This window comes from Silurus aristotelis (genome assembly GCF_946808225.1).
Source record: "Silurus aristotelis genome assembly, chromosome: 20".
Lineage (NCBI taxonomy): Eukaryota > Metazoa > Chordata > Actinopteri > Siluriformes > Siluridae > Silurus > Silurus aristotelis.
Window position 1 is genome coordinate 3487528 of NC_139593.1, and position 12113 is coordinate 3499640.

General features: G+C 41.1%; 1 protein-coding gene across 2 annotated transcripts in view; it reads left to right on the forward strand.

Moving 5' to 3' along the window:
* The window catches only part of LOC310715879 (complement C3-like), a 113785-nt gene that overhangs the window by 25370 nt on the left and 76302 nt on the right, over window positions 1-12113 (forward strand). For both annotated transcript variants that reach the window (XM_083522576.1, XM_083522575.1), the window contains exons 9-12: window positions 4985-5078; window positions 7214-7299; window positions 7512-7654; window positions 7772-7984. In XM_083522576.1, the coding sequence (XP_083378702.1) occupies window positions 4985-5078; window positions 7214-7299; window positions 7512-7654; window positions 7772-7984 (536 nt within the window). The remainder of the gene's footprint in view (window positions 1-4984; window positions 5079-7213; window positions 7300-7511; window positions 7655-7771; window positions 7985-12113) is intronic.

Genomic DNA, 12113 nt, shown 5'->3' on the forward strand with positions numbered 1-12113 from the left:
CTAGTAGGTGACCCAGAGGTAAAGGTCCTGAAAACAGATGCCTGTGTAAGAGGTAGCTTCCTTGAAAGACTCTCAAGATTTTCAGATTGGAATACAGCCCTCAATGCTATTGCTAGGATCAAAAGACTGGTGAACAAAAACAGGTCAGAGTTCATCAGTGTAGAAGAGAAAGAGAAAGCAGCTATTGTGCTCATCAAGGCAGCACAAAAAGAAGCTTTTGAAGAAGAACTGAAATTGCTCAGTCAAAACCCTGCTGTGCTGCCAAAGAACAATAAGTTATACCAACTTGATCCCATCCTCGAGAATGAACTGCTCAGGGTTGGAGGACGACTAAGAAAGTCTAACACAGCGTTTGAGTTGAAACATCCAGTAATTCTTCTTAAGGAAGGCATTGTCACACAACTAATACTTGACCATTGCCACAAGAAAACTCAACATCAAGGCCGCGGTCAAACCTTGAATGAGCAAGCGGATATTGGATATTAGGTGCAAGCAATGTAGTGGCCAAGAACATAAAAAATTGTGTTACTTGCAGAAAGCTGCGTAGATCAGTCGAAGAACAACGCATGGCTGACCTTCCAGCTGACCGAGTGGAACCCTCACCTCCATTCTCGTATTCTGGTATTGACTGTTTTGGCCCCTTCTACACAAAACAAGGTCGGAAGGAATTCAAGAGGTATGGACTGTTGTTTACGTGTTTGAGCTCCAGGGCTGTACATTTAGAGATGCTAGAAGATCTTTCCACCGATGCGTTTCTAAATGCCTTAAGATGTTTCATAGCAATCAGAGGAGCTGTGCGACAGATCAGATCCGACCAAGGCACGAATTTCGTGGGGGCTAAAATTGAGCTGGAGAAAGGTTTGAAAGATCTGGATCAAGAGAGGATCTCTACATATCTTGCAAGCAAACAATGTGACTTCCTTATTAATGTTCCTGAAGCAAGCCACAAGGGAGGTGTGTGGGAACGCCAGATAAGGACTGTTAGGAGTGTGATGAACGCTGTTCTGGCACAAGCTAAAGGAAGATTGGATGACACTTCAATAAGGACATTTTTGTATGAGGCAATGTCGATTGTAAATAGTCGTCCGCTTACCACTAACACAATAAATGACCCAAGGAGTGTTGAACCTTTGACACCTAATCATCTGCTCACAATGAAGACCTCCGTGCCCCTTCCTCCTCCTGGCAAATTTGTCCGTGAAGATTTGTATGCTAGGAAAAGATGGAGAAGAGTGCAGTACTTGTCAGAACAGTTTTGGAGCAGATGGCGCAAAGAATACCTGGCCAACATAAGCCTCAGACAACAGTGGCATACGCCTAGAAGAAATGTTCATGTTGGAGATGTAGTAATTCTCAAAGAGGACAATGTTCCCAGAAATGAATGGAGGCTAGCTAGAGTCGTTGAGGCAAGTGCAGACGATGATGGGTTAGTGCGAAAAGTTAAACTGCAAATGGGACAAAGTAAGTTGGGAAAAAAGGGTGAGCGATTGACAAACATATCCATTTTGGAGCGTCCAATCCAAAAAATTGTAGTAATAGTTGAAAACAGCTCTTAAACTATGAGTAAAACCACAAGGATTAGACTAATTAGTTTTGACATCTAAAACAGTAAAATTCAAATGAAGGCAAAATAATACTGTTTATGAAAGTGTTAAAAGATGAATGAAAATTAAGTAACCGCTTATAGGAAAATTGCAGGATTTATTTTATTTGTTCAAAATATTACTGGGATAAATCCTTGTAATTTTGGTGGCAGTGTAGCTGTCGCAGATATTTGTTCACCTTTGAAAGGTTTTGGTTTGGTTGTTTGTTTTTGTTTTATAAATTTTGTGGTAATATTTGTGTGAAAATTGTATTGATCTACATGATAGTTTGGTAATAGTGACACCTACTGGTAAAAGATATAACAAAGGACATAACATAAGATGTATTGGTCATGTGATTTTATATTTTGCGTGCTCCGGAAAAGGAAAAGGACAAGATAGACACACGAGGAGTCGCACACAAATTGAAAGTAAAATAGAAAGAGTGTTCGAGCAAAAATTGTCTACTAATGTCTCCTGAGCCCCGATTGGAAAGCACACGGTATGTTTGTATGTATCTTGGTTATTGTTTATTTATAATTTGATGTACTGTGTACATTGATTTAGTTTTCAGTTTCGAGCGATGTCATGGTAGAATCACTTCAACAAATTTGATTGTAATTTTGGTTTATTTTTCAGTTTTTTCACGGTGTCCATTCAGTTTTTGTGATATTGAATATCCTGATTCCTGAAAGAAAGACATTAAAAACAAAATTGAAGGCATCAGTTGAAGCGTGATTTTTCTGGTCTGGAAAAACATTCAGGAGCCGTTATACGGAGCATGCTAGTCGGTTCTTGAGAAAGGCAGCTGCAGGCCAAAGCCATCGCTCCACCACCTTGCTGTTCTGCCCCACTCTCGCTGAGGTGGAGCGGCGCGGCAGTTCCTGGGGCTCGCAAATGGACCTCGCAGAGGGTTTTGAGATGGGCTTGTCCCTTTCTCCAACCTTACGTGCTTGGTCCAGCACTCAGTCACAGGCTCGGTAACACGCCTTTCGGCGGATTCTTCCCCCTGCAATGAGAACATTAGCGCCGCCTCGCTTCCTCTGAGGAGTAATAAAATAAAATTAATTATAATAATATTAATAATAATAATAATAATAATAACTGATAATAGGAAAATAAGCAGTAAGCAACCTGTGCCATAGCCAAGCTACATAACTTGGACGGCGCATGAGCAGAAAGTCTCTCTGTCCAGTAAGCTGGAGGAGCGCTTTTCTGACACCAGGTCACGATCTCATGTCGGGATTTCCCATTCTTTCCAAACCTGTACACTGAAGTGTCATGGTCATAGGTGTAGCCCCTTCAGCCCCTTTCAATGTTGTATTCACACGTTATGGGGCGGAAAGTACATGGGTATGGAGCAATGCTGCGGGTTAAAGAGACGCTTGCGAGCTATCTCTCCCGGGATCGCTTCCTCCCTCTAAACCCCGACATAGGAGTGGGAGGTGCCCCGGGCACCCATTTTGTTGAGCTTCGCCCTACGGCGGATCTGGCTCTCAGAACCACTAAAGAGACGGCCAGGGCCATTGTCTGGTCTATGGCTGCCCTGGTGTCCACAGAAGGCACCTGTGTCTCACTATGTCAGAGATGTCTGATAGATACAGGGCCATACCGGGGTCTTCCATTTGGCCTTGCTCTTTTACCCCGTACCTTCATAAAGGGTGGATGCGGTTTTGGTTTCCCTTAGGTCTCAGGTTATCTGCATCCACAACTACATCGATGATTGGTTAATCCTAGCTCAATTTGAGCAGTTGGTGGTCCAGCATCGAGATGTCATTATGTCACATGAAGGCATTGGGGTTTTGGCTGAATGCTGGGAATAGTGTGCTTTCTCCATTACAAAGAACCACCTATCTCGGTATCGTATGGGATTCAACTACTTTGCGTGTAGAGCTTTGCCCTGCCCACATTGTGGCCATCCTTACGGCCGTCAGGAAGGTCAGAGAAGGGCAGTCTCTCACTTTCAAGCAGTTCCAGAAACTGCTAGGGCTTAAGGCAGCTGCGTTCAGCATGAATCCACTAGACGTGCTGTACATGAGACCCCTTCAGTGGTGGCTCAGGAACCATGGGTACTCACGGAAGGAAAACCCCCTCCGCATCATCAGCCCCCTGTGCAGGCTGGCGCACTAGATCCTTCTTTGGGCCCAGGGGAAACTCCTCTCTTTGAGAGCAGTTTACCTCTTGAGCCGGATGAACGAGGCAGCAGATATCCTGTCGAGGCAGGGGTTGAGACCCAGGCAATGGCAGCTCCACCCCGATGTGGTGGTGCAGGTTTGGGAGAAATTTGGAAGAGCCCAGGGGGATCCATTCGTGTTTTGAGAGACATCACACTGTCCCCTCTGGATCTCACTTCATGGCTCAGGCGTGGCTAAGGCTGCATCTGTATGCCTTTCCCCCTGTCCCACTGCTTCCAGGAGTTCTGGAGAGAGTTTGCCGGGACAGATTCTGTCTCCTCCTGGTAGCTCCAAGGTGGCCGAGTAAGCCACGGTTCACGGACCTCTTACTCTTACTACTGGTTCAAAGCTGGATTCCTCTAGGGACAGTTCACCAACGGCTTGACTCCGTCCACCCTAAGAGTCTACGCATCCATCATTCCGGCTTATCACGCCCCTGTGGCCGGGCAATCTCTGGTAGAGTCCCGATGGTAAAGTGTTTTCTCCGTGGCACCTGAAGGTTGAGGCCCCCGGTACGACCTAAAGTGCCTGGGTGGGACCTGGCCGTTGTTTTGGGGGCTCTGTCTGAGCCCCGCCTTGAGCCTCTAGCCGAGGCATCTTGGAGGCACCTTTCAATCAATAACGCATTCTTGTTGGCCATCTGCTCTATCTAGAAGGTAGGAGACCTGCAGGCCCTTTCTGTGCCACCCTCCTTCCTTTAGTTTACCTACAAGATTACCGGCATTCTATCGTCCTCCGTTCCAGGCCCCGGACAAGGTGAAACTGAACCGGCTCATGCATTGGACACCTACCTCCACAGGAAAGGTCTTTGGTAAAGGACCGATCAGCTGCTTGTCTGCTAAGGCCCTCCCAAGAGAGGCCTCCCTGCTAATAAGCAGACTATGAGCAGGTGGATTGTTTATGCTACTGGTCAGTCTGGCATGATTGGACACTCGTTCCCAAAGCGTTTTGACACAGCTCAAGTTCCTGACAGGGAACGTCTCTAGGTTACGTATGTAACCCTAGTTTCCTGAGGGAATGAGACGCTGTGTCTCTATGCCACACCTCCAGCGTCCCTGCAGTGCTTTCTTCTCCCTTACAGAAGCTGCCGCTGACCCACTCATATGCGTATTATACTCCTGGTCATGACTCAGGCACGTTCCCAAAGCATTTGGATGCATCGTCTTGTTCCCTCAGGGAACTTGGTTTACATACGTAACCTAAAGACAATTTTCCATATTATTTAAGGTGAAGAGAAAGAGGCAAATGAGCAGTCTGACGAAATTACATCACGTTCAGTCTTCCCTGAAAGCTGGATGTGGGACAAAGAAGAGATTCCCAGGTATGAATGAAAAAAATCGGGTCAGTAGGAATTTTTTGTGCATTGCAGTATTAATGCCATTTTTCTTACAACTGTGCAAAAAAGTGATTAATACAACCACATTAATACAATACAAAAGTGATAATACAAAATGATTCACAAATATGTTGGCTTCTTTTAAATGGCTTTCCCAGAGTATGCATTTTAGTGTCACAGTGTAATGGAAAAAAATCTCAAACCTCTCAGCAATCTCAAAGAAGATCAAACCTTTTTATTTTACAGCACAAGGCTGGCACCCTGGCAGTGTGTCACAGCAGGGTTTTAACCAAAAATGAGCCAATTAAAAAAAAGTCTATAGTGATTGCATTGTGGAAAAATACTGAAGCGCAAAAAAAGGAAAACACTGATGCAAAGAATCCAAAGAAAGCAATGCAAAAATAAAAAAAAATGTAAAAACCCACAAAAACATACACCAGTCTCAAGAGGCAGGGGCTAGGGCAAAAAAAAAATATATATATATATATATATATATATATATATATATATATATATATATATATATATATATATATATATATATATATATTTGGGTTCCACTGTGTATGTGTATATATGTCCTAGGGGGTCGCCAAAAAGCATCGAGATAACCGATGATCGAGATAAACAAAAATCAATATGGCGGCAGTATATTAACTTGCTTGAAATTTCTTTATGTACATGATGTGCATTAATAAATGAGAATGTGCATGAACGTGTTTTTGGAGGGGTTGCCGTGATTTGTTTGATGAAGGCATGCTAGAAATATACATACAGTACATGTTTGTTAACTGTCAGGAATCCACCTAAGGTGCTTTCTCGGCCGCTTTCTCTGCAGTTACCGGCTTCAATCGCGCACATATGGTGCTCGTTTAGCATCATCACCAGCTCCTATTTTAACTTCCAGACTCTCACTGTCCGTTATTGTTGGTATATGTTGGTTCACGGCGGTCGTTGTTATCGCTCATGCGTATCCCGGTACGTGCCTTCCCACCGGCACTCTCTCAACGGCTGCGCTTTTCTTCCCAAAGCGCATCGCGGATTCCCCCGATCCTGACGTTGTTAACTATGCTTTTGCTGCTCATCCCACGTTCCGTGCCGCGCTCCTACTAACACTACTAACACTAGCACTAACTAATAGCAGAGATTCACCAGTATACAATACAACACCTGTAGTATCTGTAAGGCTTGATTTTTCCGCCACTTTCGCGAGTTCTTCTGCGGCTGCACAGTGCCGATCGACATAACTGACGTTAAATGGCAAAATTTCCCCCCCTTGTGCTCGAAATATCAGGGTTCGGCGACATAAAAAACATAACCGATAAAAAATGCTTAGACAAAGCGAGAATTTGGCGGTTCCACTTCAAAAACGTCGACTTAATAGGGTTGTCGAGTTAACCGGGTTCGAGATAAGTGGGTTCCACTGTATGTATGTATATATATATATATATATATATATATATATATTTATATATATATTTATATATATATATATATATATATATATATATATATATATATATATATATATATATATATATATATACACAATATGGGAGAAAGATCCAGAAACCAAAAAAAAGTGAATGACATGAGTAATAATCCTTAACAGGTAGCAGGAACCACAGGGACAGTTTATGCAGGTAAACATAATGGCACAAGTAACAATAAACCAACAATTATATTATTTATGCACAAAGTCTAACAAGATCCAGCTGGGTGCAATCATGGCCAATTGGACAACCAAATGCCATCTTGTGGTGGAACTGAGAACACATGGGGACAACACTCAGAATATCCCCCAGATCCAGACATCTCTAAAACATTTTGTTCAGGTTAATAAAAGGGAATTTGCAAGCATTAATAAATATTCCATCAATATTACTTCTATTATATTTTTGATAAGAAACCTTTCCTGTAAAATACAGAGATATCAGCTGTAGTGAATGACCCAGATAAAAAGGAGGTACAAGGAAGTGCAAGTAGCTCCTTGTGCAGTATAAATAAATATATAAATAAATAAATAAATAAATAAATAAATAAATAAATAAATAAATAAATAAATTTACTACAGTGAGGCAACATATTGCATCCCATGCAATTACTGTTTCTCCACACAGTGGTACTACTTTTACAATTCGAGATGTTACCCTACCAGAATCCATCACCACCTGGGTGCTCACTGCTGTCAGTATTTCACAGGAAGGTAAGTAGGTTCAAATTCATATTGTGCCAATAATCAGGCTTATTGTGTTTATGCTACTTATACTTTTTATATAATTTATACAAAAATTATTTTGCTAGTAAAAAACGTAGTTGTTCAAATTTATATTCAAATATATATTTATAAAGAATGTTTGTTTTGAGAACAAAATCCCTCCCAAAAAATAAAATATTTATTGTTTCCTGTGTTCTTAGGTATTTGTGTGGCAAATCCATACGAGCTGATAGGTAAGAAGAACTTCTTCATTTATCTGAAATTGCCGTACTCTACCTCAGTCAATGAACAAATAGAAATCAAAGTGGTTATCCATAACTTAAACAACAAGCTCATGAAAAAGGTTTTTTGTCGGCAAAATATATATATGCCTTCTTTTTTATTTTTTTTTTTTTACAGAATTCTATGCTTAAAGCCAGCAATGTCATGTAGAACAATAATTATTTTCAATGTTACTCAGGTCTATGTGGAGCTGAAGGAGACCGAAGAAATATGCAGCATGGCCAGCTTTAAGGAGAAGTATCGCACAACTGTCAGCGTTGATAAACAATCGTCCAATGCGGTTTCTTTTGTCATTATTCCTCTTAAGGCAGGAAACCACAAAATCGAGGTGAAGGCCTTTGAACTGGGAACACAAATAACAGACGGTGTGGAGAAAGTGTTGAAAGTAGTGGTGAGCTATTAAAATGATTTATTGGTAAAAAAAATAATAATAATTTCTGGTAAACGTAAATTATTGGACACCTAAACATCACATCTATATGGGCTTGTTTAAAATTTTCATTTAAAAAACACTGGACATTCCTTACCGGGAGTTTTGTTCTTGAACTTGACAAGCAAAAATATTTGAATATCCTTAGCATATTCACATTTATGTCATATTTCCTGTGTTTGATGTTAAACCTCTTTCAAATCATTTTTACTTTTCATTGACTTGAGATTTTGCTAATTTTAAGCATTTACTTTTAAAACAGGTCAGGTCATGTTAAGTTTATTTCTATAGCGCTTTTCACAACAGACATTGTCTCAAAGCAGCTTTACAGAATTTAACAGTTAAGATGAACGGTGTGCATTTATCCCTGATGAGCAGCCATGGCCACTGTGGCAAGGAAAAACTCCCTTAGATGTTATGAGGAAGAAACCTTGAGGGGAACCAGACTCAAAAACCCATTCTCATTTGGGTGACATCAAGAGTATATTTATAAATCTTTAAACAATTCAGAACACCAGAGAGAGAAAACTAACATGAGCACTGGAGTGTAAGATTATAAGTAATGTTCTTTCTACAGTCTTATACAGTCATTTGAGGTTATAAAACTAGGAGCTACTGAGCAACTCATAAAATAGCTCAACATTTGCGATCATAGTAGATCGAACACCAGTTTCTCCATGCCAGAGCCTTTAAACACTCAAGGCAGTCCAATGTCAAAACTCCACATGAAGTGGGATCCAATTGGCACTGGTACGTCTCTAGATGGTTCAGGATGTTTGTGGGGTCAGTATCTACTTCTTTAAAGGTCCACAATCTTCATGAGGTGGGATGTGACTGGGGCTGAAGCAACCTCAGGATGCCTCGGGATGGGTAGAGAAAGAGAAGCAGTGGAGAGAAATTAGCATAACTGCTGTTCATGATATTAACAGCAGAAGTTGATAATGTGCATGTGATCAGATGTACTGGGACATCTGCACAAGGTTCAGCACAAGGTTATAATGTGAAGTGTGTTATGTGTAGGCTTTGCTGAAAAGATACGTTTTTAATCTGCACTTAAACTGGGAGAGTGTGTCTAAGCCCTGTACACTGTCAGGAAGACTATTCTAAAGTTTAGGAGCTAAATGTGAGAATGCTCACCACCTTTAGTGGACTTCACTATTCTAGGAACTACTAGAAGTCCGGAATTTCGAGATCTCAGGGAGCGTGACGGATTGTAGGCCTTAAAGATAATCATACAGCTCTTCCTGTCCTATACAGTGAGGAAAATAAGTATTTGAACACCCTGCTATTTTGCAAGTTCTCCCACTTAGAAATCATGGAGGGGTCTGAAATTGTCATCGTAGGTGCATGTCCACTGTGAGAGACATAATCAAAAAAAAAAATCCAGAAATCACAATATATGATTTTTAAACTATTTATTTGTATGATACAGCTGCAAATAAGTATTTGAACACCTGTCTATCAGCTAGAATTCTGACCCTTAAAGACCTGTTAGTCTGCCTTTAAAATGTTCACCTCCACTACATTTATTATCCTAAATTAGATGCACCTGTTTAAGGTCATTAGCTGCATAAAGACACCTGTCCACCCCATACAATCAGTAAGAATCCAACTACTAACATGGCCAAGACCAAAGAGCTGTCCAAAGACACTAGAGACAAAATTGTACACCTCCACAAGGCTGGAAAGGGCTACAGGAAAATTGCCAAGCCGCTTGGTGAAAAAAGGTCCACTGTTGGAGCAATCATTAGAAAATGAAAGAAACTAAACATGACTGTCAATCTCCCTCGGACTGGGGCTTTATGCAAGATCTCACCTCGTGGGGTCTCAATGATCCTAAGGAAGGTGAAAAATCAGCCCAGAACTACACGGGAGGAGCTGGTCAATGACCTAAAAAGAGCTGGGACCATCGTTATCAAGGTTACTGGTAATACACTAAGACGTCATGGTTTGAAAATATGCATGGCACGGAAGGTTCCCCTGCTTAAACCAGCACATGTCCAGGCACGTCTTAAGCTTGCCAATGACCATTTGAATGATCCAGAGGAGTCATGGGAGAAAGTCATGTGGTCAGATGAGACCAAAAAAAAATTTTGGGTCATAATTCCACTAAACGTGTTTGGGAGAAGAAGAATGATGAGTACCATCCCAAGAACACCATTCCTACTGTGAAGCATGGTGGTGGTAGCATCATGCTTTGGGGGTGTTTTTCTGCACATGGGACAGGGCGACTGCACTGTATTAAGGAGAGGATGACCGGGGCCATGTATTGCGAGATTTTGGGAAACAACCTCCTTCCCTCAGTTAGAGCATTGAAGATGGGTCGAGGCTGGGTCTTCCAACATGACAATGACCCGAAGCACACAGCCAGGATAACCAAGGAGTGGCTCTGTAAGAAGCATATCAAGGTTCTGGCATGGCCTAGCCAGTCTCAAGACCTAAAACCAATAGAGAATCTTTGGAGGGAGCTCAAACTCCGTGTTTCTCAGCAACAGGCCAGAAACCTGACTGATCTAGAGAAGATCTGTGTGGAGGAGTGGGCCAAAATCCCTCCTGCAGTGTGTGCAAACCTGGTGAAAAACTACAGGAAACGTTTGACCTCTGTAATTGCAAACAAAGGCTACTGTATCAAATATTAACATTGACTTTCTCAGGTGTTCAAATACTTATTTGCAGCTGTATCATACAAATAAATAGTTAAAAAATCATACATTGTGATTTCTGGATTTTTTTTTTAGATTATGTCTCTCACAGTGGACATGCACCTACGATGACAATTTCAGACCCCTCCATGATTTCTAAGTGGGAGAAATTGCAAAATAGCAGGGTGTTCAAATACTTATTTTCCTCACTGTACATGTAAACCAGTGTAGTTGTGGAGTTTGGATCAGGAGATGCTGTCAGAGGTAGGACCACCAAATTTCTTTTTCCAATTACTATCAGTTTTTTCATAAAGACCTCACTAGTATACTGTGATGGAATATTTTTTTTTAGATACCTATTTTGTAGTTAACTTAGTTACTGTACTGAAAATGAACCTGGCATTGTTTTGGTTGTTTTCTATAAGTTTGCTTAGCTGTTCAGCTTTTTTAAGCGCCTGTCTGTAGCTGAGCATACTGTCTTTATACGCAATTCTAAATACCTCCAATTTAGATTTCCTCCATTTGTTTTCCACATTACGGGCTGTTCTCTTGAGGGCATGCATATGACTATTATACCAAGGTGCAGGTGCTTGTTGTTAGTGATTTCATCCAGATTATTAGCATTTATGGGTTTGGTGTGAAATTGAGATAAATCAGGCAGGTTATTTATGAATCTATCCTTAGTGGTCGGAACAATAGTCCTACCACGTCGATAACGTGATGAAACATGGCTTATATGCTCTACCAGTAGTGATTACAATGAGGTAATGGTCTGTGATGTCATCTGAGGTAAAATATCCACGTCAGTGACGTCTGCTATTATTAAGTCTAGTGTGCGGTTAAAACGATGAGTTGGTCTGATAATGTTTTATTTAACCCCAAAAGAGTTTAATAAGGCATCGTTGCATCATCTACATGAATATTAAAATCTCCTATAAGAAGCACTTTATCAAAATTGATCAAGAGGTCTAAAAGAAAACGAGCAAACTCTTGAAAAAAAATCAGCGTAGGGCCCTGGGGGTCTGAACACGGTGACCAGAGCAAGAGACAGTACGGGTTTTCTATGTATCTCTGTAAGTACAACTTTAAGAAGGAGCCCTTCAAATGATTTAAACCTGAATCCTTATCTCTGACTAATATTAAAAAGGGCACTATAAATGGTTGCTACACCACCCCCACGACCAGTCTGTGAGAGGCAATGAATGTAGTCAACACTAGTGATAGTCGAGTTAACGTCCTACAGGCACAAGTCAGGAAGACAAAACACAATTTAGGATTATTTAAGGAGGAAAAAAGGATAGATAAATAGTGAAGTTTGTTTAAAAAGGGCAACAGAGATACAAACACGGAACTCACGGCAAACAAGTCAAACACAGGAAGCTACGTCATCATGACCAGAAAGTATAAAACACACATGGAGTCAAGTAAGTGGTAAATGTCCTAAAAGC